Below are 27,251 nucleotides of genomic sequence, written 5' to 3' on the forward strand. Positions count from 1 at the left end.
GGCAGCATATAGGCTGAACGGAAAGAACTACTTGAAGTGGTCCCAATTTATTCGAACCTATTTGAAGGGAAAGGGAAAGCTTAGCCATCTCCTAGGGACTGGACCAAAGGAAGGAAATCCACGGTATGATGCGTGGGATGAAGCAGATTCTATGATTATGTCATGGTTATGGAATTCGATGAACCCAGAGATTAGCAACACTTGTATGTTTTTATCCACAGCTAAAGAAATCTGGGATGCGGTTCAACAGACGTACTCGAAGGCCCGTGATGCAGCTCAAGTATACGAGATCAAGGTCAAGACCAGTGCAACTAGACAAGGAAATAAAACTGTAACCGAATATGCCAACTTGCTGAAAAATCTGTGGCAGGAACTTGATCATTACCGGTGCATAGAGACTAAATGTGCATCAGATGCTGCCATCTTAAAAGGTTTTATTGAAAAGGATCGAGTCTACGACTTCCTCGCAGGACTCAACGTAGAATTCGATCAGGTCAGGGTCCAAATTCTCGGCAAAGAAGAGGTACCATCTCTCAATGAGACTATCTCTCTGATTCGTGCTGAGGAAAGTCGCAGGGGAGTTATGCTGGAACCCCAAGTTCTGGAAGGTTCAGCCATGGTGACTAAAACAGAACAACAACCAATACAAGAGAACATGAAGAGAGATCCATTGAGAAACTCGGGACGAGATAACAAAGATGCCCTCTGGTGCACTTATTGCAAGAAACCACGGCATACTAAACAAAATTGTTGGAAGCTGAATGGTAAACCACCAAGCAAAGAATGGGGTTATCAAGGAGGATCACAGAGGAATCCAAACCAGGCCTACTTCACCATGACTCAACCCACAAATCAGCAACATCAAGAAAATTCCCAAAATTTGGTTGAGCTCAATAAGGAAGAGATTGAGAAATTCAGGGGATTTTTGGGATCATTGGAGAAGCCTACTGGTGCATGTTCTCTTGCACTCTCAGGTGAGTTCTCTATTTCTCAAGGATTAAATGTCTCGGATGAACCTATTAGGAATCTATGGGTTATTGACTCAGGAGCCACAGATCATATGACTCACTCTTCACTACATTTTAACACTTATACCCCATGCCCAAGCAATCGAAAAATAGCCGTTGCCGATGGTTCTCTCACTACAGTAGCTGGTCTAGGGGATATTCGTGTCAATCCATCTCTTATCCTAAAAAATGTTCTTCATGTCCCCAAATTATCCACCAACCTAGTATCCATCCAAAAACTAACTCAAGATATTAACTGCAACGTGGTTTTCTATCCCTCTTACTGTGTATTTCAGGACCGGGATTCGGGGAAGAGGATTGGACTTGCTAGGGAGAAGGACGGGCTCTACTATCTTGAGGAATCAGGCATATCAAATATTTTCAGGAATAAATTATCTCTGTCACTGTTATCGTCATCCAATAGAGACAGCATTTGGCTTCATCATTTTAGACTAGGGCACCCATCATTTGGAGTTTTAAAAACTATGTTTCCTTCATTGTTTAAAGGGCTGAATTCTGAACCTTTTTTCTGTGATGTATGCGAGTTTGCAAAACATAAACGTGTACCCTTTCCAATAAGTAATGAGAGAAGTTCAGTTCCATTTGCTTTGATTCATAGTGACATATGGGGACCCTCCACAGTTCCAAATGTTTCAGGTTCACGATGGTTTGTCTCTTTTATCGATGATTGCACTAGAGTCTCTTGGATCTTTCTCCTCAAAAACAAATCTGATGTAAGCAGTGTGCTCCCAAATTTTCATAACATGGTTCAAAACCAGTTTGGTGTTAAAATCAAAAAAGTTAGATCGGATAATGCACGGGATTATTTCAATCGTATCTTATCTCCTTACTTCCAAAAAGAAGGCATTATCCATGAATCCTCTTGCATTAATACCCCACAGCAGAATGGCATTGCTGAGAGGAAGAATGGTCATTTGCTAGCCACAACCCGAGCCTTCCTTTTCCATCAAAATGTTCCAAAAACTTATTGGGGGGAGGCTGTACTCACAGCTACATATATCATCAACCGACTGCCATCAAGGGTGCTAGGGTTTAAAACACCAATGGAGACACTTTCTCAGTTTTATCCCGATCTAAGAATAACAAATCATCTCATTCCACGAATTTTTGGTTGCACGGCCTTTGTTCATATTCATAGCCATCAAAGAGGAAAACTGGATCCAAGAGCAGTTAAGTGTATTTTTGTGGGGTATTCATCAACCCAAAAAGGGTACAAGTGTTATCATCCACCTACCAGGAAGTTCTTTGTTTCTATTGATGTCACCTTTGAGGAGCAAAAATCATACTTTACTCAGCCTTATCTTCAGGGGGAGCCCTTGTCATTCATTGAAGATAAGGACAGAGATTTGTTTTTACTTGAGTTACCATCGAATCCTTCAATTCCTCAAACCTCAAACTCAGCCCCTGAATCTGTTCAATCCCCTTCCACAGTCCATGAATCTGTCCAATCCACTTCCATACTTGCTGAACCATCTCAAACTGTGACAGAGAATGATGAATTTCGTGACTCTAGGAGATTTGTGCAGGTTTACTCAAGACGAAGAGATCCGGACCCTAATCCTGAGCAAAGTCCAGCTTCAACTCCAGATCTTGAGAATGAGGTAAGTCCCGATATTTCTCCTCCATCAGCTCATGATCATGATCACGATCATCCTATTGCTATTAGGAAAGGCACAAGAGAATGCACTAAACACCCATTGTACCCTTTATCAAAGTTTGTGTCATTTAGAAAATTCTCACAATCACATAGGAGTTTTCTAGTCAGCATAAATACCATTCCTATTCCTAATACTTTATCTGAGGCATTATCTAATGAGAATTGGAGAAATGCTATGAATGAAGAGATGCAGGCACTAAGAAAAAATCAGACATGGGAAATTGCAAATTTACCACCCGGGAAGAAAGTTGTGGGATGCAAGTGGGTGTTTACAGTGAAGTACAAGTCAGATGGTTCCTTGGAGAGATACAAGGCCAGACTAGTGGCAAAAGGATACACGCAGACCTATGGGGTTGACTATCAAGAAACATTTGCTCCAGTGGCTAAGATGAGTACGGTAAGAGTGTTGCTATCACTAGCTGCTAACTTTGACTGGTACTTGGAGCAATTCGATGTAAAAAACGCCTTTCTTCATGGTGAGTTGGAGGAAGAAATATACATGGATGTTCCTCCGGGCTTCAAGGGAAATCTGAAAAATAATAAAGTGTGCAGATTGAAGAAAGCACTTTATGGTCTTAAACAATCACCAAGGGCTTGGTTTGGAAGGTTTACCAAAGTAATGCTTGCCACTGGATACAGACAAAGTCAAGGAGATCATACACTCTTTGTTAAGCACTCAGATGTAGGGGGAGTCACAGCTCTTTTGGTATATGTTGATGACATAATTGTGACAGGAAATGATGAAAATGAGAAGGAAGCCTTGAGAAGGTGTCTTGTCAGAGAATTTGAGATAAAAGAACTTGGAAGACTAAAGTATTTTCTGGGAATTGAAGTAGCTCATTCCAAAGAAGGCATCTTTATTTCACAACAGAAATATGTAACTGATCTTCTAAGGGAGACAGGAAAGTTGGCATGTAGACCCGTCTCCACACCAATCGAGCCAAACCACAAACTTGGAGAGGCAAATGAAGATTCAGCTGTAGACAAAGAAATGTACCAGAAACTGGTAGGAAAACTTATATATCTTGCTCACACACGGCCAGACATTGCATATGCCGTGAGTGTGGTTAGCCAATTTATGCACAGCCCGAGAGAAGTTCACCTACAGGCAGTGTACCGTGTACTACATTACCTAAAGGCCAATCCTGGCAAGGGAATTCTATTTAGAAGAAACACCGGATTGATTCTTGAAGCATACACCGATGCTGATTATGCAGGCTCACCAGTTGATAGGAGGTCTACTACAGGTTATTGCACTTTCCTTGGAGGCAATCTTGTGACCTGGAGGAGTAAGAAGCAGAATGTGGTAGCTAGATCAAGTGCGGAGGCAGAATTTAGGGCAATGGCTCAAGGAGTGTGTGAATTACTATGGCTCAAGATAATTCTAGAAGACCTTAGAATCAGATGGGAAGGACCAATGAAATTATTTTGTGACAACAAGTCAGCCATCAACATTGCTCACAATCCTGTTCAACATGATAGAACAAAGCACATTGAAGTGGATAGACACTTCATAAAAGAAAAGTTGGATAGTGGATTAATTTGTACCCCATATGTGTCAACTAATGGCCAACTCGCAGATGTACTCACAAAAGGGCTTAGCAGTGCAGCATTCCAAGGACTTATCTTCAAGCTGGGAATGAAGGATGTATATTCACCAGCTTGAGGGGGAGTGTTGGAAAATAGATAATTGATTCCCTCAATCTTTGGTATATTAGGAAACCTATATATTTGTATCTTTGACTTTCCTAGGATTAGGGGATAACCATTAAGGAATCCCACTGATATAGAAATCTGTTTTAGGAAGGAAAGTTTCCTATTTTATTTCCTTGTAATTAGCTCTGTAAATCAGCCATGTAATGGTGCATATAGTCCGTGTAAAGGCTCCAATTGAATAATACAATTGATTCATTTTTTCCCACAATATAATATACTATAAACACTAAGATGCATAATAACATCAACATGTAATACTAATGGATAAACAATAATCTATAAATTTAGAATAACATATAATACTAATGTATAATAACTAAAGTATTATTCATATAAATTTTATATAACAATATCTTGTATTAATTATATTTTTTGACTTAATAAATTCTCAACATATTCCTTTTGATAAATATATTAGTAATACTAATATACATTAGTATATTAATTATATTTATGGTCTAATATTAATACTATTAGTAATCCACTTTAAGTCTATATATAAATTACTATATAAATCATTATAGTATTAATTACTAATACTATATTACTATATGATACTATTAACTATAGTGATATACTAGTATTAGTATAAATTAGTATAGTGATTTATACTAATAGTATTATATAGTTATACTAAATTAAAATCACTAAAGCAAATACTAATATATAGTTATGCTAATTACTATAACTAATACTAATACTAATATAGACTATAATTATAACTTATAGTATTATACCTATACTAAATCACTATAACTTATACTAATATAGTTAGACTAAATCATTATAACTAATACTAATGTAGTTATACTAATCATTATAACTATATATAGTATTAATAATAACTAATACTAATATACTAATACTATTAGTGTATTACTAATATTTATATATATTAATATATATATATCAAGTATAAGAGATTAGAGATTTAATATATGTATAATATTAAATCACAAACATACTAATAGTATGATACTATAGTATTAGTAATTATACTATAAGATATAGTAATAGACTAATAGTATAATATAGTAATACTATATTATATATAAAATAGTAATACTATTTTTTGAATCTTCATTTCATATACGGTGCCTTTTTTTTTAATATTCATATATAATAATATATATATCATATATTTTTTGTGAGTCTTCATATATATATATAATATAATTAAAAATAGATTCATAGTAATTATAATAGTATACTATAGTAACTATATGGTGCCTTTATTTTTAATCTTCATTTCGTATACGGTGCCTTTGTTTATTGTAGTGATTAGTTGGATGTGGATATGAAATCATGGATGATGGGAGTACATGTAAAAATAGGATTTTCTTTTTATTTTTAATTTTTGAATGTATGTTTGTATGTTACTTATTTTATTTAGTTGTATTTTTTATTATAATCAAAAGTTTAATAAGTGGGTCAAATATGAAGTTAAAAAAAATTAAAAAAAAAACAGTCCAAAAATCCAATTCAGCTCCGACAAGTCGGAGTCGGAGGTGAAGCGGATTCTCTACATCTCGGAGTCGGAGGTCGGATTCGACCTTCGACAAAGTCAGAGCTGGAGTCGGAGGTTGGGCCCTCCGACTCCGAAACAGTCAGTGATCTAGTTTAGCCTAAATAGACTGGAAATAGAATTCCATAAACTACTAGCAACCTCATAATGAAGCAAAATGTGATCCAACATTTTCCCACTCTTTTTACATATACAAACAATCAATCACCAAAACATGTCACTTCCTTCAGTTGCCAAAAGTGAGAATCTTCCCTAAAGTGGCAATCCAAAGAAAGAAACCACCTTATAAAAAGCTTTATTCTGCAAAATATTCTTCCAAAGCGCCAATCATTTACTGCTCCTATAAAAAAGGAAAACAAATTATCCGACTTTTGAGTATCAATAGGGATCTCTAGTAGATCACTGCAAGACAAACTATAACTTTACCCTTGAATCATCTCCCACCTCATATCTAGTAAAACAGGAAAACTCCCCCCAATTCCTCCCAATGTTTTTCGAAAAGTCCAAACCCAAATGTCCCATTAATCTTGAGAGAATAATCCACCTACACAAACAGCCATATTTTGCACCACCACTAACTCCAAAGACACCCTCATAATTATACCATTTTGGACTCAATTGGACATATTTAATTTTTGGATCCCCCTCTCTCCAGCCAAGATCCCTTGACCTCATCAAGAGACTCTTTTTTTATAAGAAACTTTATTGAATGAAACTAGTCGAAGCCTATGTACAAGGAAGTATACAAAAAAAGCACCTAATTACATTCTAGAAACCTGAAAAGAAAATAAAAACTCATGAGCATTCCCTCGAACAATAGCTGAAAACCACTGCAGCAAAGAAGACAAACAATTTCCAGAAATCCTCAATAATTCGCTCATTGTCGTTGAAGCACCTCTCATTCCTTTCCATCCATAGACACCACATTATACGCAAAGGAATCATCCTCCACGCCGCTGCAAACTGAGAGCTACTGTGCTGCCTATTCCAACATGCTAGTAGATCCACCACTCTCATTGGCATAACCCAACCCAGATCTAATAACAACACCAACCCATAACTCCCCAGCCACCTCACAATGTAAAAGTAAATGATCAATCGATTTACATTTTTCTTACACATGAAGCACCACTTCATAACAATCTTGCCACGTTTCCTCAAATTGTCAACCATCAAAATCTTCCCAAGTGCGGCTTTCCAAGTAAAAAAGGCGACTTTAGAAGGCACAAAAGCCCTCCAAATACTCTTCCACAGAGAAGAGAATTGCTGCTGAACAGACAACACCTTATAATAAGATTTAACTGAAAAGTTTTTGCTCCCCGTGTGTTTCCACAACATTCAATCCCTCTCATTTCCTCCTATATTAAAAGAACACAAGAAACTGAAAAAATCTGCAATCTCATCAAGTTCCCAATCCCGTACATTTCTATTGAAAGTAACATTCCAATGCACACTCTCATTTCATTAGCACGACTCAACAACTCTGAAACAGCAGCCTACTGATTTCCAACCAAGCTGAAAACAACGGGGAAAACATAATGAAGAACTCTCTCACCACACCATTCATCGAACCAAAAATGAATTCTTGCACCCTCTCCAACCCCTTTCTAATATATTTCCATAAGCACACACCATAAGATCCCCTACCCTCCTTAGAGCATTATCCCCACCAATCACATCCATACTTTCGATCAATAACCTCTCTCCACAACGAATCCCCTTTCATTTGATACCTCCACAGCCACTTCCCTAACAGTGCCTTATTAAAATTACTCAAATTTCACATCCCCAAGCCTCCATTCACAATCGGACAGCACACCCTATGCCAACTCACAAGATGGAATTTTTCTCCTCTCCCATGTCACCCCACAAAAATGCTCTAAACAACTTCTCAATCCGGTTTGCCACACCAACCGGTAATGGGAATAAAGAAAGATAATAAGTGGAAGATTGGAAAGGGTGCTTTTAATAGGGGTTAATCTTCCTGCTTTAGATAAAGATATAGACGCTTCCAACCCAACAATCTTTTCTCAACCTTTTCTACAACACCATCTCATATATTCTTTACTTTGAATGAAGACCCCAACGGAAGCCCAAGATATTTCACTGGAAGAGAAGCAACTTTGCAGCCCAAAAATCCGCTCAATGGTTAATATTCCTCACATCTCTCACCGGTAACAATTCCGACTTGCCCAAATTCACCTTGAGGCACAAGTCAACTTCAAAGCACAATTATACAGCCCTTAAAGCTTGAATCTGTTCACTGTCAGCATCACAAAAAATGAGTGTCATCCGCAAATAATAAATGGGAAATTGAAATAGCACCGTTGTTATTATTTCCCACTGCGAAACCAAAGAGAGAACCCCCCTACAGCAGCCTCTACCATACGACTCAATGCCTACAACACTAAAACAAAAAGGAAGGGGGATAATGGACCCCCTTGTCTCAAGCCCCTCAAACTCTGAAAAAAACGACAAGAGTTGCCATTAACTAATACAGAAAACCACCACCTATCCCCAAAGCCACATCTTCTTAGCATATAAAAAAGAAAATCCCAACACATATGGTCGTATGCCTTTTTTCATGTCGAGCTTGCAAAGAACCCCCGGAATACCTATCCTCATCCGGCTGTCCAAACACTCATTTGCAATCAGAACCGAGTTCAAAATTTGACGTCCCTTAACGAAATCATTTTGAGGTTTAGAAATGATTTTATCCATCACCATACTCATACAATTAGTTAACACTTTCGAAATAATTTTATAAATCCCGGCTATCAAACTAATAGGACGTAAATCCTTCAACTCTTAGGCACCAGCTATCTTAGGAATGAGTGCAATAAATGTAGCATGTAGGGACTTCTCAAACTTATGACAAGAATAAAATTCTTGGAATACCCGCATAACTTCTTCTTTCACTATATCCCAACACTCTTGAAAAAAAAAGCCATAGAGAAACCATTTGGACTCGGAGCTTTATCTTTACACATTCCACTCACCACCTGACACGCCTCATTTTCTTCATAAGGCCTCTCCAACCAGCTGGCTGCACAGAAATCCAGCTGGTCAAAATTCAGACCATCCAACTTAGGATGCCACTCCTCTGTCTCGATTAGAAGATCTTCATAATACTGCATAATGTGATCTTGAATCTCATCAGGAGAGTGAAGCACATTGGTACTGGAATGAAGTACCTCAATGGCGTTATTGTGCCTATGTGAATTAGCCATCTTGTGAAAAAACTTAATGCATCTATCCCCCTCTTTCAACCAAATCACGCTTGATTTTTGCCTACAAGAAATGTCTTCCATCAACAAAACCTTCTCAATTTTTGTCACCACCTCATTCTTCCTTAACCATGATTCCTCATTTTCCTCCCCATCCTCCAAATCATGCAAACTCATCCCAAAGCAGATTTTTCTGCACTTCAGTATGCCTAAAGACTTCATTATTCCACTTCTTTAAATCAATGAATTCTTCTTACTTGTCAAAAAAAAATCTCATGTGATTATCAGAAAAAGTGCCATCTACAGACAAGAAGCCAATAGAACTGTTTCCTCAATTAGAATTGTCCACTATGTGAGAAAATATTGTACATGTATCATTTTCCTTTAGCCACATTGTTCGCAATTTTTTTCTTGAACTCACCTCCTCCAAAGAGTGATTCCCTCTTCTACTAAAGCATCCAAATTGCTAACCTTGTTAAGAAGAATTTCTTTTGTTCTTCCCATGCTTCCAAATACCTCCTCATTCCATATTTTGAAATAAGCTTTCAATACTTGAGTATGAAATCAACTTTAGGGGCTCTTCAAAGAAGACTACTAGAGTTTCACCTTTTCCACAAAACCCTCAGTTTTCGGCCAATATTCACTTAAAACTCCTTTTGTCACCAAAAATATGTCCACAATCAAGAAGACTGGGAAATTGATCTGAGCATAGCCTCAATAAACTACTCTAGGAAACTACTAAAAATTACCCTTTCTAATCTTGGGATATGTGGAATTGGTCAATTCTAGACCAACATCTCAGTTATTTGACCACGTGAACTCGCCTCCGACCAAAGGGACATCAATGAGATTTTCTTCAAAGATAGAGTCCGATAATCCACCATAGCTGGAACAAGTTTTGCTTCCACTCTCTCTCACTAGGGCACTAGGGAAAGGAGTACCATTGAAATCCCCGCAATACACCATGGCAAGTTCCACTAACTCATCAAACCAACCAAATTATCCCATCAATTCCAACATATCCAAAGTAGGGCCTTAAAGACCTGCACAAATCAATTATTTCCACTATCCTTCTATCCCACATAAGTAGAATCAACACCAACCGACAAGCTAAGAATTCCACAAACTCTATGGTACACCATGCATCTTATGCTCCAGCGTAGTTTCCTAAAGACAAATGATATAAACCTTCAACTTCCTCTACTGCTTGATTTGAGACTGAACAATTATACAAGAAAGTTGAATGGTAAATTCATTATGGATAACACCATCATGAATAAAAAAACAACTTAGATGACCATCTCAGCGCTTTTAGTATTGGCTTATTAATTGTCATCTTAATAAAAAGACCAAAATACCAGGCCTATGTGGGGGGTGTAAAAAATATTGGTTGGGCTGAGAAAACCAACCAAACCAGCTGGTTTTGGTCAGTCCAGTACGGTCCTTGGATTGGACAGGCCGGTCTGTTTAACCTTCAAGAAAATTTCAGTCTTCCATACGGTCCCAGGGTGGAGTTTTTCCACTCTGGACCGGACTGGACCGACTGAAATATATGATTATTTTTATGATTACTTTTATAATTATTATATATGTTATAATACAATTTTTATGTAACAAAATGGAACTCGTTACCAAGTACATTTATGATATTTTTTTGTAACCTAATTATTTATGCTTAGATATTGATATAATTCTAACTTAGCTACTTAAGTAATCAAAATGTGAATTGTCACTGTGTTTTTTTAATATTTTTTGGATTGGACTGAACACCCCGATACTGGACCAATAGAAACAGGTCTGGTCCGGTTTATAGTTCTCCACAGTCGATCTTGGGGTGGGAAAGTGGTGGACCGACTGAATTGATTCAGTCCAAAAATACATTCTAGACTGACTGAACCGGACCGATTACCCCCTACCTATGCCTTATCTAGAGATAGATTAGTGTTTTAAAAGCAGCTCCCTCATGCCTTAAGAAGCACTTATAATTGTATGAAACAATCAAAGGGTGAAATGGAGTAATATTTTCTTAAAGTTATATTCCGATGGGTCTTGGTAACTTACAAAAAAGAAAAAGGGTCTCGTTCTGCTATTCATTTGACTCTTCTAGATCTTTTCTTAATTCTTTAGATCTCCAGATTTTTAGATTTGGATTAGTATATATTTCTTTATACTAGTGTTCCCTTCATATACTTAAGCTTATGCCCCCCTTACCTTCAGCAATTTCAAATATATTTTATTACTTATAAAATAAATAAATGAACCCATCATGCCTTTGTGAATGTGGCAAGGGATTTGCCTAGGTCTTGCAGTTCCCATGGCAGTGCTTGGACTATGACTATCCCTCCTCCTCTTTGTCCAAATGTGTCCACCATACCCCGACATTCATGGTTTATTCCAATCCAAAATCTAGCGGCCCACAGGAAGATTCCCATCATTTAATTACTCCTCTTTTAATGGTTCCTTTTACGAACATTTAAAAAGTAAATTAGAATGCAGAAAAGGACCAAGCCTTTGTTCTATTACCAGTTCATATTTTCAGATTCAGCACTATTCTTCAATATCCACTTCGCCACAGTACCACAATCGACTGGACGATGAGCTTCTTCAGTACACTGCAAGGTCAAATTCTTATCAGAAATAATACCAGAAAAAAAAGATGACTACAAGTATGTCACTGAGAGAACTTACATTTTCTTAAACAAACAAAACCAACAAAGAGATAAATAAAGAACTCAGAAAGAATTATAACACTTACTAAAAACATTTCAATTAAGACATAATAATAAATCAACTCAACAAAACTTACACTCCAGCAAAAGCTATATGAGCAGCGGCAAGTAACATCATAGCTTCCACTGCCAACAATAAAATCCACAGCATAATCACACCCTGGAGCTGGACACCATTTGGTCTAAAAATAACCCATATTATGATTAGTATGAATAAAATAAGTAAACCACACAGTTGATTGAGACAAATTTGAGACAAGCTTAGTGTTTCTAAGCAAAGTCACAACTCACGACCTCAACTGCAACAACTAGGGAAGTGGTAACAACATGCAGAAATGATGACACAAATCAAAGCCAGATAAAAAAAGGGGGAAAAGAAGAAAGAAAAACATCTCAATTGCGACTTTTTTGTTGCTGATGAATTCAGGTTCAAATGACGAATTACATGAAACAATACATCAAAGTACTCAGGGAAGACCTTTACAGATTTGCCCAAGCATAATGAAGCAAACTCTGAAAGCAACAAGTCCCAAGAAAGATTATTTATTAGACGGATACTTGCAACATTGATTCAAATTGCTCCAGCTACATACTGAGTGCCTTACCAATTTTGTTTTCTATATGAGGAAGGCAAAGATTTTTACTTTTCCACACTATTCCTCTAAAATGTGTATCATTTATGAAGGGTTCAGTGTCAATTGTAGGCCATAAATACATACTCGACAACATGTTTTAACTTACTTCCCCCACCCCCCAACCCAAAAAAGAGAACGAATAGAAAATTGGGGGAGAAGGCATATATTAAAAATGTTGGAAGATATCTATATAGTATAAAAAGGACTAGTCAAATAATCTACTTGGGGATATAAAGGATACCTAATCAAAGTTCCAAATTTAAACTTACCTTCCTATTTGTCATTGTTATGGAGACGCTTAGCAGAATGATTTTTGCCTAGGTGAACAGTGGATTTATTGATGGCTTCTCAGTTGGCAATCCTACTAGGGGCTCCATTAATATATCTCACTTATTGTTGCAAATAATACACTGATCTTTTGTGAGGCATAACAAAACCAAATTCAAGCATTAAAGACATTATTACTTTGTTTTGAAGCAACATCAGGGTTGAAAGTAAATTTTTATGAATTAGAGTTGGTGTCAGTGGGTAATGTTCGCAATATCCGGCAGTTGGCTAATACTCTTGGATGTAAGCTTTCCTCTCTTCCCATAATTTACCTTGGTCTTCCCATGGGGGCAGCCGCAAGGTCTATATCGATTTGGGAGACAGTGATTGAGAAGATTGAACATAGATTAGCAGGTTGGAAAAGATTGTATCTTTCAAAAGGTGGCAAGATCACTCTGATTAAAAGTACTCTTTCTAATTTGCCAACATACTTTTTATCTATATTCCCCAATCCCAGCAACTGTGGCGAACCGCATCGAGAAACTTTTTCGTGATTTTCGATGAAGTGGGTTAGGAGATGAATTCAAGTTTCATCTAGTCAAGTGGGATAAGGTATGCTCTTCAATCTCCTCTGGTGGGTTGGGTATTAGAAAGTTGAAGATTTTCAATTTTCATTCGAGCCTTACTTGGTAAGTGGATGTGAAGATACAACATGGAACCAGAAGCCTTATGGAAGTCGATGATTGAACTTAAATATGGGTGATAGTTCAACTAGAGGGAAGTCTAAAGGGAGGTCATTGTGAAGACGGGAATCAAGGTGTTGGGCTTGGTGTTCGGGTAGAGTTTTAGTTCTACGGGAAACAAGGGATTGGGGTCAAGACTGATGTACATTGGGTTGGTTTTTTTATGGGCTTTTTGGGTCATTAGGGGCTTGTCGGGTCATTGTGGGCAATGTGTTTTCTTGTATACATTTAGTGTACTTGGTTTTTGCTTTTGATATATACAATATTTTTACTTATAAAAAAAAATATAACACATTAGAGGAGGGTGAGGGATTTTTTCTAGGCACACTCGGCTGGTGTTGAGTAATGGGTCTAGAACAAAATTTTGGACTGACTGGTGGTGTGAAGATCACGTTCTGAAGGATTCTTTCCCTTCAATTTTTAGAATTGCATGTGAGAAAGATGCATCAGTGGCTGATTGTATGAAGGTCTCTGGGGACCTAGTCCAATGAAACATGAATTTCATCAGGGCGGCCCAAGATTGGGAAGTTGGCAACATTGAGGAGTTTTTTGGTCTTCTATACACCATGATACCGAGAACAGAAGGCGCTGACACGATGTGGTGGATACCCACCGGTAAAGGTATATTCTCGGTCCGTTCTTTTATAAGATTCTCACACAACCACAGAACAATGAGTTCCCATGGAGAAGGATTTGACGAAATAAGGCGCCTCCCAAAGCAACATTTTTTGTATGGGCAGCAACATTGGGTAAGATCTTGACATTGGACAACTTATGGAAACAAAGGGTGATCATAGTATAGTGATGTTGCATGTGTAGGAAAAGTGGTGAAATTGTGGATTGCTTGTTGCATTGTGAGGTTGCTAGAACGTTATGGAATGAAGTGTTCAGCAGGTTAGATCTTGCTTGGGTGATGCCTGCCACAGTGATTGAGCTCATGGCCAGTTGGACCAATCTACAAGGTCTCCTACAAATCTCAGCGGTGTGGAAAATGGTTCCGATATGTATTCTGTGGTGCCTATGAAAGGAGTGAAATGACTGGACGTTTGAAGACAAGGAGCGTTCATTTGAAAAACTTTGATTGTTTTTTGTCAGCACTCTTTTCCTATGGGCCACAACTGTAGATTTTTCGTGGCCTCAATTTTCATGAATTTCTAGTTTCTATTTCCTCTTTCTAAATAGGTGTTACATTTTGTATACCATCTTGTGTACTTGGGCTATGTCTATTAATATCAATATAATCCTTTACTTGTAAAAAAAAAAAAAAAATCCTTACCTTCCTATTGTCTTCAATATAAGATCTGATGAAGTAGCGAGAATACTTCTCCTTGTCTTCATTAGATGCTAACATATTAATCATGTCTTGACCAACAGCAGCAACACAAGATGGATCCGGGCATCGCAACATCAAACATCCAGGACCATCATTAATGGATGTGCTAATATAACCTGAAGAAGAAAACAAAAAGATTAAAATTGAAAAAAAAATAGGCGACGGGAAAAGAAATTGAAATGAAGTCGACATTTGAGATGAATTCCTAGACGGCTATCAAATTATTCAAACGACAGCAGTCTTAAATGCAGTTCAGTAAAATATATTGGTGTTCAAAATTGAAGTTTTCATCTGCTCAATGTTATACCTCTCTGCCATGTATCAATAATTGAAACTAAAAAGCCACTTTTGCTTCCCACAATTAGATTAATAGATAAAAATTGAGATAGGCTAGGAACCGGACGTGGTGCTATATTTACACCCTCCAATAGAATTGTGACACATACTTTTCAAGAAGTGTAAAATAGAAGCGGATGCAGGTAATCAGTTCCCGTGTACCTCTCTCTCTCTCTCTCTCTCTCTCTCTCTCCTCCGAAGTTCTGATGTTCGCTCGCTCTCCTCGAGCCAAAGCTCTCAATTTCTCTCACCTCTCAATTGCGCTCCCTCTCTCTCCCCTCAAGCCATCGCAGCTGGTTCTCTCTGTCAAGACCGAAACGCCACACTCAGTTCTCTCTCTTTGCATGGGTTTTGTTGCAGTATATAAACATATGCCAATAACCCCATCAAATCAACATCGCCATAGTTGTCAAGGAAAAAGCAGTCTCGGCCATTAGCTTCCAGCACCGACGCACAGGTCTCTAAAAATAAAAATAAAAAGCACTGGCGCACATCCGCTCACAGCTCTCTGTCTTCATCTCTCTTCGGCATTGGTTGGTTGAAAGCGAGGGAATACTTCTGTTAACGGTAAATTTTTCTTCTGGGTATTCGCTTATTTGGTTTGATACAGTGTAAAGGTTTCTTCTTTTTCTAGTTTGTCAAAGATTTACCAAGTTTATTTATGTGAGAATTCATCATGGGATTGGTTGATTGTAGGGGAGAAAAGTAAAGGATTTAGGATCGGTTTCAAATTACTAAAAAGAGCAGGATTCTTATTATTACAAATTTTTAATATTATTATTATTTGAAGATTTGAAAAAATTAAATTGTTTATTGTATTTTGTGTGATAACTTAAAAAATTGTAATAATTAAACAGATTGAGATGAAACCAGACAAAATGGTTTTTATTCCAAACTTAGCCTAAACAACCCACCTCTATCTCCTCACATTGATTTTGCGTGTCTTTTTTAAGTTGTTGCTTGGATACTGTTGGGAGTTCTTTATGCCATTGTAGACTCATGTCTGCAGAATTCTCTCTCTCTCTCTCTCTCTCAACACCTCTGATTTTTTTCTCTCTTCCTGGAAGGGCGTAAAACACATGCACACCACATTTGGAGATCTGTCGACCGAAAGGGAAAAGGGCTGGTTTTGCTCCTCTCAACTCGTAACCACTGTGAATAATGTAAACACCCTACGTGTCAGTTTTCTATTGAAGGAAAAGAAACTGACAGGAAAAACTTATCGGCAACAGGGATGCCCAATCTAAAGAAGGATCCAAAAAGTGAATTGAATGTTAGATGCCATGGTCATTGGGTGACTCCTATCAGGCTTTTCGGTGGGGTAAATGAACTTGAATCAACTCTTCGTGTCTCATCTCTTTTCATGCAGATGGCTCGATGTTATTCTTTTGCAGATGACACATTGTTATTCTGTAAGGATGATCCAGAGCACTTCTGACATCTGCACTGTTTGTTCCTATACTTTGATCCCATTTAATGGTTTAAAGTCAATTTGGCCAAATCCTGTCAGCGGTGTGTATTAATTATATTAGGGTATTGGCACTATTCTTGGTTGTAGGGTGGCGCCATTGCCCATGAAGTATTTGGGTCTCCCTCAGTGGAAAAACAATCGACAAGGGCGGGGGAATTTTATAAGTACATTAGATTTCAGGTAAGAGATGGGTCAAAGTTATATGTTGACATGATAAGGAGATCAGGCCCTAAAATTAGTTTATCCACAATTGTTCCGCACCTTCTGTTGTAGGGAGGCTTCAGTGGCTGAGTTTAACCAGCATACAAATGACATTCCACAATGAAGTATCCCCATTATCAAATCAGTATAATCAGTATAGGATTGGGATGTGGATTCCACCTCTTCACTTCTAAAGCTCCTGTATTTTCTCAGATTGAGGGAAAATTGGAAGAATAGTGTGGAATGGATTCATTCTAGATCCCTTGGAAAGATAATAAAATGACCAAATTCAACAACTCACGTTTTTCAATAACCCCATTCATTGAGATAGATTCCCGATGACCATAACCATTTAAATAACACTTGTTAAGATCTGAACAACTCTAATTTAGCTACCTCAACTTTTAGCACAATCATGAACCCTGTGGGCTGCAAGTAAAGCTCATTTTGACAATTGCGTAGGCCAACTGCAAAACATCCTCCCTCACCGAGCAGACCAACATAAATCACAAGATTATACTTTAAATTATTAATTTTTCCAGTTTTACCGCTTTCTCAGTTCCCAAAGTAGCGAACCCTTTAAAAAGAGAGACATGTTGAAAGATCAACTAGTGAAATCATTGTACAAATAAGCTGACTGCCATTAATAATATCCAGACTTGCTAACATCATATCACAGCTCATCATTGTGACATTCCAAGATGATTAGTAATTGAGAAGGCTAGCAGGATCCTATGCACAAGAAACGAGGATATGCAAGCTATGCTTTACATCTTATTTATAATGCATTTGACACTCATAATTCATAGACACCAAATAATTAAACTCAATTTTTCAATTTTTTCTGTAGAAGAAAATAGATTTTAAAAACTATTAGACTTTGAAACAAATTTAAAGGCCACATGCATTTTTCGGATGAGAAAAATCAAACAATAATAAATCTAGATATGATCTTTTTTAGATAAGTAAATCTAGATATGATCTTTAAGAAAGAAAGAACACCAAAATGTGATATTCAGGAAGATGGATAAATTATAATGGAGGTTGAAGAAAAGAGGGAAACATCTTTAATGGTATCATTCAAAACGAAAACCTAAAAGAGAATTTTGTGACTGGAAGTCCTTGTGAAGTAGTAATAGGCTGTTGGGAATGCAAAAATCCTACTGGTCTGGTCTTTAGTTAAAAACGTATCTGCACTAACCAAATTACTCGAACTGATGGGAGAAGCAACACTCATCCCACACTTTTCCACATAATTATAGTAGAGATGATAATTCTCATGGAAGTTATGTAGAGTGATAATGTAGTAGAACAAACCTGCCCAGCATGAATTACAAAATGGGTGACCACAAGCAACCGCCTGAATCCTATCACAAGGATAAGTATCAAAGCATATCCCACAAGTCAGCTGTCAATGCAAGAAAATATATAAGAAGAAATTTATGATGAACAAAGTAGTGAACATCCCAGCTTTCAAGTAAAATGCCCACAAACTTGATTCACATAAAGTATGGACTGCTCACTTCTCTAGCATTTGGATATTCAACAACTGGTCTCTCCAATAAGCCAACAGCCCTTCGAACCTTCTCTTCATCCACAAACCACTCATCATGCACTTTACTAACACTCCTGTAAATACAATGGATATAAAAATTCATAAGAATATCAGGGTACAATACAAAGCCCAATAACCTAGGGCATATTGTATACAAACAATATGCATAGACCATGCAAGGTCTTTGATAATAAACCAAGGGTAAGCTTTACTTGTACACTTAGACCTATAATTATAACTAAAAGCAACTTATAAATATGATTATAATGTTCTTCCAAAAGAAGTAAGAACCTTATAAAATAAGATCAGCTTTATATCAGTCAAGGCATTTTACCAATTATAGTAGCGGAGCAGTATACTAGCTGCAACCTTTGAAATGGAAAGCACAGTGGCTACCCTCATAATATCATCCTCTTGTCGTTGGTGAATATCCATTTCACTCAAAATGGTATAGTTTTGCTACAACAAGAAACGAGGCACACTTAGGACAAAAATTTTAAAAATATAGGAAGCAAATAAAATACATTTCGTCTTCTTGAGTATGCATGCACACACCTATATATGTTACTTCTTGTGGGAACCATGGTGTTAATAAACAATGAAATAGCAGATGATACATAGATCCACAGTAAAACCCAGATATGTACACTTTTTGATTGATGATGACCTATAAATTACAATGAAGTTCCACGACCTTTCTAATTTCAGTTTTGAATCCCAAGAGTGGACCATACCCATGACTATAGTGGTACATGAACATAAAATTATGGTCTGACATTCTACAAAGTAATTGCGGCAAACAAACACAGCAGAATTTCTTTTGAACCTTGTGTCATTAATACTGCAAGCAAAGTGCTAACACATTTCACGTAAAAAGGTAGATCACCTGCTTTGAAATGGAGAAAAACAGCAGATCACCAAATATCATTTCAGATAAGTAACATCCGCAGTGGAATTCCAGTAATACCATGCATCAAAATTACGTACAAGAACACGACCTGACTACCTGAGTTCACTATCATCTACAATAGAACGTTCCATAGTAAACTTCACATCATTAGGAAATTCCGCTCAAGAAACACTTTTTGAAGCAAGCAGCCATGAAATTCATAAGCACTCAATATAACATATTCCTATTCCACAGTTCAATGTAATTTCACGTTATCACTAAAACATATTCCTTCTCTCTCTCTCTCTCTCTGCACTTGGTTCCGATGAAATAATTCATCTTTTTGGTGGAAGATTTCTCATTTAATTGCACAGTTAGACTAGTAAATGGGAATCAAGCTGCGTACACATTGAAGCCAAGGAGCTGGAGTTGTTGGCAATGGAAGGAATATCGATGCCCTGTTCCACATGGGAGAACTGGTGTGGAGATGATAATGAGGATGCTGAAAACGTAGGCACAGTCAGTATGTTCAAAGGATTTAGTGAAGTCCTCTAGGGTCGAAAAAAGAATCTTCATAGTTCAAAGATGTTCCAACTGCCATGGTTGATTTTTGGACCCAGAGGAATATGGAGGTGGTGATCGGAGAGGCCTCATCATCATAATGGTGGCACAGATTGTTTTGGGATGGAAACAGCTCTTGAATGAACTTCAACCAGGAGCGGTCTTCTTCCAGAAACGGTGTGGTTGCAGAAATAGGGTTCAGGCATCCGGGAAAGCCCATTATGGAGCTGTATGGCAAGGTAAAGTTGTTAAATCTCTGGAGCTAGAGACGGTAAACCCTCAAGATGAGGTGCCTGTGGCATCATGGAAGATAGATTTTGCCCTTGCTGGCAGAGCAGTGTATGGGTGGGGCCCAGAAAATGCCCATTGGCCAACGGGCAGTGTTCAAGCCTGCAAAAATCCAATAGGAAGCATTGGTGCAGAGGAAATGTGGAGCCAGCTTGATGAAGGAACACAACATGATATGGACATCCAAGGGTATCTGGATATTTTTTTTTTTTTTATATAAGTAAGAAGTAATTTTATTAGAAACGAATGTATAGACGAAGCCCATGCACATGGGAAGTATACAAAAGAAAGCACCTAAATACAAATTCTAGGAAACAGAAAGCAACACCAGAAAATCATGAAAGGAGCTCCGTGAATCATTAAAGCAGAAAACCAAAACAACAAAGAGTGCACAAAGAAATTCCAGAGTTGCTCCAAAGTACACCCCTTGTCATTAAGGTTGTGTTTGGGTAGTGAGAAGATCTCAGATATTCTGTGAATAGTAGTGAAAAGTAATAATAAAATAATAAATAGTGAGAATACTCCACCACCCAAACTAGCCCTAAAACGCCGCTCATTCCATTCCATCCAAATGCGCCACATAAGACAAAAGAACCATCTTCCAAACCGCGTCCACTTGAGAACAACCATAAAGCCCATTCCAACACACAAGAAGATCAACCACTCTCAAAGACATCGCCCAAGCCAAGCAGATTCAACAAAAATTGCCATCCAACAAAGCCCTTGCCACCTCACAATGCAAGAGTAGATGATCCACAATTGCCCCTTTCTTTTTACACAGGAAACACCAATCTATAACTATAAAATCCCACTTCCTTAAATTATCCAATGTCAAAATTTTCCCAAGAGAGGCAGTCCAAATGAAAAAAGCAACTTTGGAAGGCACAGGAGACCTCCAAATACACTTCAAAGGAAAAGGAGGACTATTCTGAAAAGTCAACAGCTTATAGTACGAACGAACAGTGAACTTTTTACACCCCTTGGACTTCCACAACATCCTAACCTCAGCATTACCACCAAGCCTCAAAGAATATAAAAAGCTGAAGAAAGCTGAAACTTAGGGTAGGTTTGGGGGGTGAGATGAGAATTTTGTGTTTTGTTTTGAAGTTTAAAATATTAAGTTTTAATATTATTATTGTTTTGGGATTTGAAAAAGGTATATTGGGATTTAAAAAAGTTGAATTGTTTATTATATTTTGTATGGGGATTTGAAAAATGTGTAATGATGAGATGAGATGAGATGAGAATTTTGTGTTTGGTTTGAGGTCCCAAACCTGCCCTTAGTCAATCTCCTAATCCTGAACAGCTCTAGTTAAGCCAATATCCCACTGAGTCGAGCCATTAGAACGACAAAGCAAATCAGATACAGCAGCAAACCAATCTGAAGCCAATCGAAAGATGGCCGAAAACACACTATTGAGGTCTCAATCACCAAACCACATGTCAAACCAGAAACGGATCCTAGATCCCTCTCCAAGAGACACGACTAACAAAACTCTCCCAGCCCTTTCTAATGAACTTCAAAGACCCACACCATAAACCCCCCCAAACTTCATTAGAACACCCAAGCCCCCCCCCCCCCCCCCAAAACCAAAACCCCCCCAAAAAAACAAACACTTCCATACTTCCGATCAATGACCTCCCTCCAAAGCGACTCTCCTTCCGATTGATATCCCATAGCCACTTCCCCACTAAAGCTTCCTTGAAAATCCTCAACTTACGAACCCCCAACCCTCCAACTGAAATAGGAGAACAAACTTTATTCCAACTAACAATATGGTATTTAGTTCAATGTTTTGAATACCGTACCGGATGGCGTACCGGTCAAGGCACTGGAACGAAATATTTCGGTACCGGTACCGTTTCGTGTACCGTTTCGGGATAGTCGATATATGAATAAATTATATATATAAATATATATAACATTTATATTCTAAAATAATAGTTTATATATGAATAAATTATATATAAATACATACATATATATAAATTATAAATTGTCTAGTATAAATTGGGGGTCAAAAAATGAACTTGTAGTTTGAAAAAATGGAAGAAAAAAAAAATGAAGGCCGAAATTTAGGCCGGTACAGGCCGAAATTTAGGCCGAAACGGCCGGTACCGGCCGGTATTTAAACCGGTACGAAATACATGTATTATCTGTACCGGCCCAATGGCCGGTACGGCAAATATCGGCCGTACCGGCCAGTACGAAACGGATTTTAAAACTTTGATTTAGTTTCCTCTCCCATACCACCCCATAAAAAAACACGAAACAACTTCTCAATCTAGTTGGCCACTCTGCAGGCAATAGAAACAATGATAGAAAGTAAGTGGAGAGATTGGAAAGGGTACTCTTAATTTATACTTGTCTCTTTTGCCCCTCCTTGTTGGTGTAACTTGGTATCTTGTGAAGCTTCAAAGGGGTTCCATGTAGGGAGAAGTTGGCGATGAGTTTAAGTTGCACCCAGTCAGCGATCAAAGGTCTACACTGCAATATTGTCAGGCAGTTTGGGGATTAGAACTTTTTCACACCCAGGCCAGATATCTGGTGATCTTTCGAATTGTAGGCCCACGGGCCTAACTATTTCTTTGCTCATTGATTTATTGTTGCATATGGGTGAGTTTTAATCATTGATTGGATTTCGGATTTCATATATGCCAATGAAGGCAAGTCTTCAACAAGAAAACTTGCCTGACATGATCACTAGACAGTTTAGAAACTTCCTAATTTGTCAAAGAGCAGAATTTCTCATTTCTAAGCATATTACTCAAGTTTTTGACAAATTAATGACCAAGAATAGATTAGGAAAGTTTGTCTGATTTAGAGTTACGGAAATTACCAAAACGAGGACTTGGGACAGATTAGAAAGTTCTCCCAATCCGTCACGGCAGCAGAATTTTGAATTTCCCTAGCATATTAGGATTCTTTCATTGGCAACGGTTGTCCGGGAACAAAGTCTCGACTGATCCCGGGAGTGCACAAGCCCTCGGTAAGCAGTTCCCACAAGTGCACTTCGGGTCATTCAAAAAGAAATTCCCCTAGTTCGATGGCTCCTAGAAATTGTTTGCACTCAAGGTTCGAACTTTAAACCTAGAGGGAGCATACCACCAAGACCAAGGCTCTTACCATTTGAGTCAGCCCTTAGGGGTTTCAGAAAGTTGAGGTTGACCAGAGTTTTTCAAGCTGTCGCCACAGCTGCCAGCAAGTATATTAACTCCATTAAAGGCTGCCGACTAACAGGGACTATATTAGGAAGTCTCTTCCACCAGATTTTCAGGAAAACCTTCCTCAAGTCACACTGAAGCTCTCATATTCTTCTCCCAATCAAGGCTGCTACATATGCCCAACAAAACCATAGTATATCTCTAATAAAAGTTTGATATAAGGGACTGCCAGGATCATACCAGCAGCCCCTATGCCCATATATCCCCCCTTAGGTCCAGAAACCCTAAACTTTTGTTCTACCTATGTGAAACCCTAGCTGCCGCCCCTTTACACTAACCCTAGCAGCCTCTTAAGCCTTATTGACCAACAAGGCAGCAATAGAGAAACACCCCTTGCACCTTGATCTTCATAAGTCACCAAGAGAAAAGATCACAGCTCCTCTCATCCATTATGCCGCCACCCTCTTCTTGCATACACAAGAAATCCTCCTGCCAATTAGCCCCTGCCACCGTAGGTAAGTTGAAGCCTCCATAAGCATCTTCTTGTATCTGAGTGCTAGGTTGACCCCCCCCAAATCCTTATGCTTTAGGTTGCCGAGAAACAGGAAATATTTTTTTTTTTTATATAAATAAATAAATTGTATTGATCAAAGAAAGGCAAAGCCAGTACACAACTCTGATGCCCTAACTATGTAGGCACATTAGAGGCAAGAAAATCATGAAGGGCCATGCCATTAAAATCCACAGCAATAGCCCAACTACATAGAGTTCTAAAAAATAAAACTTTAAGCTCCTCCGACGATCTTTCCTGGTCTTCGAAAGTCCTCTCATTCCTCTCTTGCCATAAGCACCACATAATGCAAAGAGGGATCATCTTCCATATTGCTTTAATTGGTTGCCTGCCCCTTATGTTTGACCAACTAGCCATAGCTGCCTCCACAGTCATTGGCATAACCCAGGCCATATCCAGACGAGCGAATACCTCATTCCAGAGAATACTTGTTGTATCACAATGCAGGAGGAGATGCTCTACCGACTCTCCCCCTCCTCTACACATGCAACACCAGTCTGCAATAATAATCCTCCTTTTCCTCAAGTTATCAGTGGTGAGTATTTTACCCAAAGAAGCAGTCCATACAAAGAAAGAAACTTTAGGAGGTGCCTTGTGTCTCTAGATCTATCTCCAAGGGAACTGAGTATTAGACTCTTGAGAAAGGGCCTTATAGAAAGAACGAACGGAAAAAGTACCTATACCTGCTAGAGTCCACCACATAACATCCTCTTGCCGTCTGTTTTGTCTCATAGAATATATATGAGGCCATAGAAATCTTCAAGGGTGCTTATTTCTCAATCCCGTGCCGCCCTACTAAAATTAATGTTCCAAAGGATCTGTCCCCCCGATATCTCCATAACTTCCGCCACTGAAGCATCCTTAGCACTTACAATCTGGAAAAGAGAAGGATACAAATCTTGTAAAGCCCTATTGCCACACCAAACGTCTCTCCAGAATTTGATCCTCAAGCCCACACCCAACTAAAACTTAACATAACTGCTAAACACCCCCCATCCTCTTCTTCTGTATTTCCACAAACCAACTCCATATGCCCCCTGACTTCTCTAGTACACCAATCGCCCCATAAGCCACCATATTTCTTTTCAATCACCAATTTCCATAAAATGTCTGGTTCCCTGGCAAATCTTCACAACCACTTGCCTAATAACGCTCGATTAAATACCCTTAGATTTCTAACCCCCAAACCTCCACCAGAGATAAGAATTCAAATAGCCACTATGAGAGCAATTCAAAAGTGAGAAATCACTCTCTTTTTGTGTTTCGAGTCCTATGCTGCCTCTCATGGTATATTGCCTTCCTACAACCCTATTTCTTAAGTTCTCTCCGTCAAAACCCCTAGCAGGAATCCCCTAAATTCTGCTGCAATATAGGTGAGATTTCTTTTCCTAAGCATAGAAAATCCCATGTGTTATATTAGGGAAGTTTTGACACATAACTCGCATCTTAGTGACTTTGCAGGGCATAGCTGCCGTTGAAGCAGCCAAGGCTTTCGTCCAACACCACATTGGGTTGGAAAAGGTGAGAAATACCCAATTCTAGAAGCACTAAAAATCTAGGTTGCTGACAGCAACCCAGATAACCCTTAGAAACACGCATTAGAGATTCCTATACATACTACTTTGACATCAGAGGCATGGCACACACAAAACACATGCTGTCAAGAGCCTGACAGCATCAAAACATCCCATAAAACTATGATTTCCCATGCTTGACATGCCTAGAGTTAAGGACACACAAAGCACATGCATAGCAGCCATTCACAGCAAGTAAAATGTTTTTAAGTATGTTTTTGTAACTCAGAAACCAGACTTTCCTTAAAAGCAGAGGTTTCAGCATATAGAGCATCGGCATGAACAATTTTTCATTAAGTCATGATTTCCTGCCTTTTTTACACATCAAGTTTGATTAGTTCACCGTTATATGACACACACACAGCATACCCAAAACATGATATGCATAGTTATTCAAAAATTTATCAAACTCTCCAAGTTTTGAAAGGGGTTGCTGTTAACAACCTCAAATGATTCTAGAAGTCAAGTTTGAGCATTTTAGCATTTGTTTTACCCAAAGGTCAAGAATCGCTCATAATGCATCAGAAAGGATTGCTGTCAGCAACCCCAAGTGGGCCAAACAGCTGATGTTTAGTGGTCTGCATGCATTCTAACCTATCAATAAATCATAAGAGGATGTCTACACATACATACACAGCATATAGTGATGTTTAAGAATAGAATGCATGACCCAAAGTTAGCTTTTGCTTACTGTCACTAGGTAGACAGCGGGTAACACTGGAGTATAGGTTCATACCTTAGTCAAATAGTAAGAGATTGACATGGAATATGTATGTAACTTAATAGGTGCTTGATTGACATGCTTAGTGATTCTCAAAGCTAAGGAGGTAAGGTAGTGGCATGATCATAATCTTTATGTGTGCTGTAATTATTTTGTTTCAATGTTAGCCCCTTTTATGAACCTTCGTCAGATTATGACAATGTGCTTGTGGATGCAATTATGTAAGGTATGCTGATTTAGTTGTTTGTTTGGAATGGATGTCGTGTCATGAAAATCACTCTTATGTATGTTAAGCTTATTATTGTCATAAATGAACGCCATGTCACGATAACCATGCTTATGTTAATAAGACATGTTTACTGCTATGACATGCACATGAATACGACACGCCATGAACATCATGAAGTCAACATGTTCACATGCATCATGATATGATAAGAAAGAAGCCATGTGAACAATAAGAAAGCTCTAATGCTTGGCCTTATGTTATGGGTGGATGTGTAGCCACAAACCTAAGTGTGGTCCAACATAGGCTATGCTATGATTTATGTGGTCAACAACAATTTGACTGATGCACATATATTATGATAGCCACTATGCAAGTGAAAGACAAGATTTACAAGTCATGCATGCAACGTATTAGATGCATCGAGTCGATCATTCACCCATCCATGTTTCATGAATTTCCTTGATTACTTCTTAAATTCCGCATATGTTACTATTGAATGATCCACATGCTAAATATATATATAAGTATGTTTTTAAGGTTAAGCCTAAGGTCAAATTAAGTTATGTTTACAGCATGATGTGTTGTTTACTGAGTCTTCGACTCACTTTTTGTTTATTTTTTGTGTTTAATTTCTCAGGTGATGATGACATGGACATTGAGTAGGAGGGTCAGGAGTAGATTTACTTTACTAGAGTCTTCAACCTTATTAATAAGTGTTATTGCCACATTGGACTGATTTATTTTTGCATCATTATGTTCTTATTTTAAGTTTTATGAACCTTTTTCATGTCAAGCTATTTTTATGATCCAACAAATGAGACATTTTTTAT

At 38.0% G+C, this 27,251-nt stretch overlaps 1 protein-coding gene across 1 annotated transcript in view; it reads right to left on the bottom strand.

The window, feature by feature from the left end:
* The window catches only part of LOC108982156 (probable E3 ubiquitin-protein ligase ARI8), a 38,378-nt gene that overhangs the window by 6,168 nt on the left and 4,959 nt on the right, over window positions 1-27,251 (bottom strand). Inside the window, exons 2-7 of the mRNA XM_035695500.1 lie at window positions 18,758-18,882; window positions 18,392-18,497; window positions 18,186-18,276; window positions 14,804-14,976; window positions 11,960-12,064; window positions 11,677-11,765 (exon numbers count right to left, since the gene is read on the bottom strand). Coding sequence (XP_035551393.1) covers window positions 11,677-11,765; window positions 11,960-12,064; window positions 14,804-14,976; window positions 18,186-18,276; window positions 18,392-18,497; window positions 18,758-18,882 — 689 coding nt within the window. The remainder of the gene's footprint in view (window positions 1-11,676; window positions 11,766-11,959; window positions 12,065-14,803; window positions 14,977-18,185; window positions 18,277-18,391; window positions 18,498-18,757; window positions 18,883-27,251) is intronic.

The sequence above is a fragment of the Juglans regia genome, chromosome 11 (genome assembly GCF_001411555.2).
Source record: "Juglans regia cultivar Chandler chromosome 11, Walnut 2.0, whole genome shotgun sequence".
Taxonomy (NCBI): Eukaryota; Viridiplantae; Streptophyta; class Magnoliopsida; order Fagales; family Juglandaceae; genus Juglans; species Juglans regia.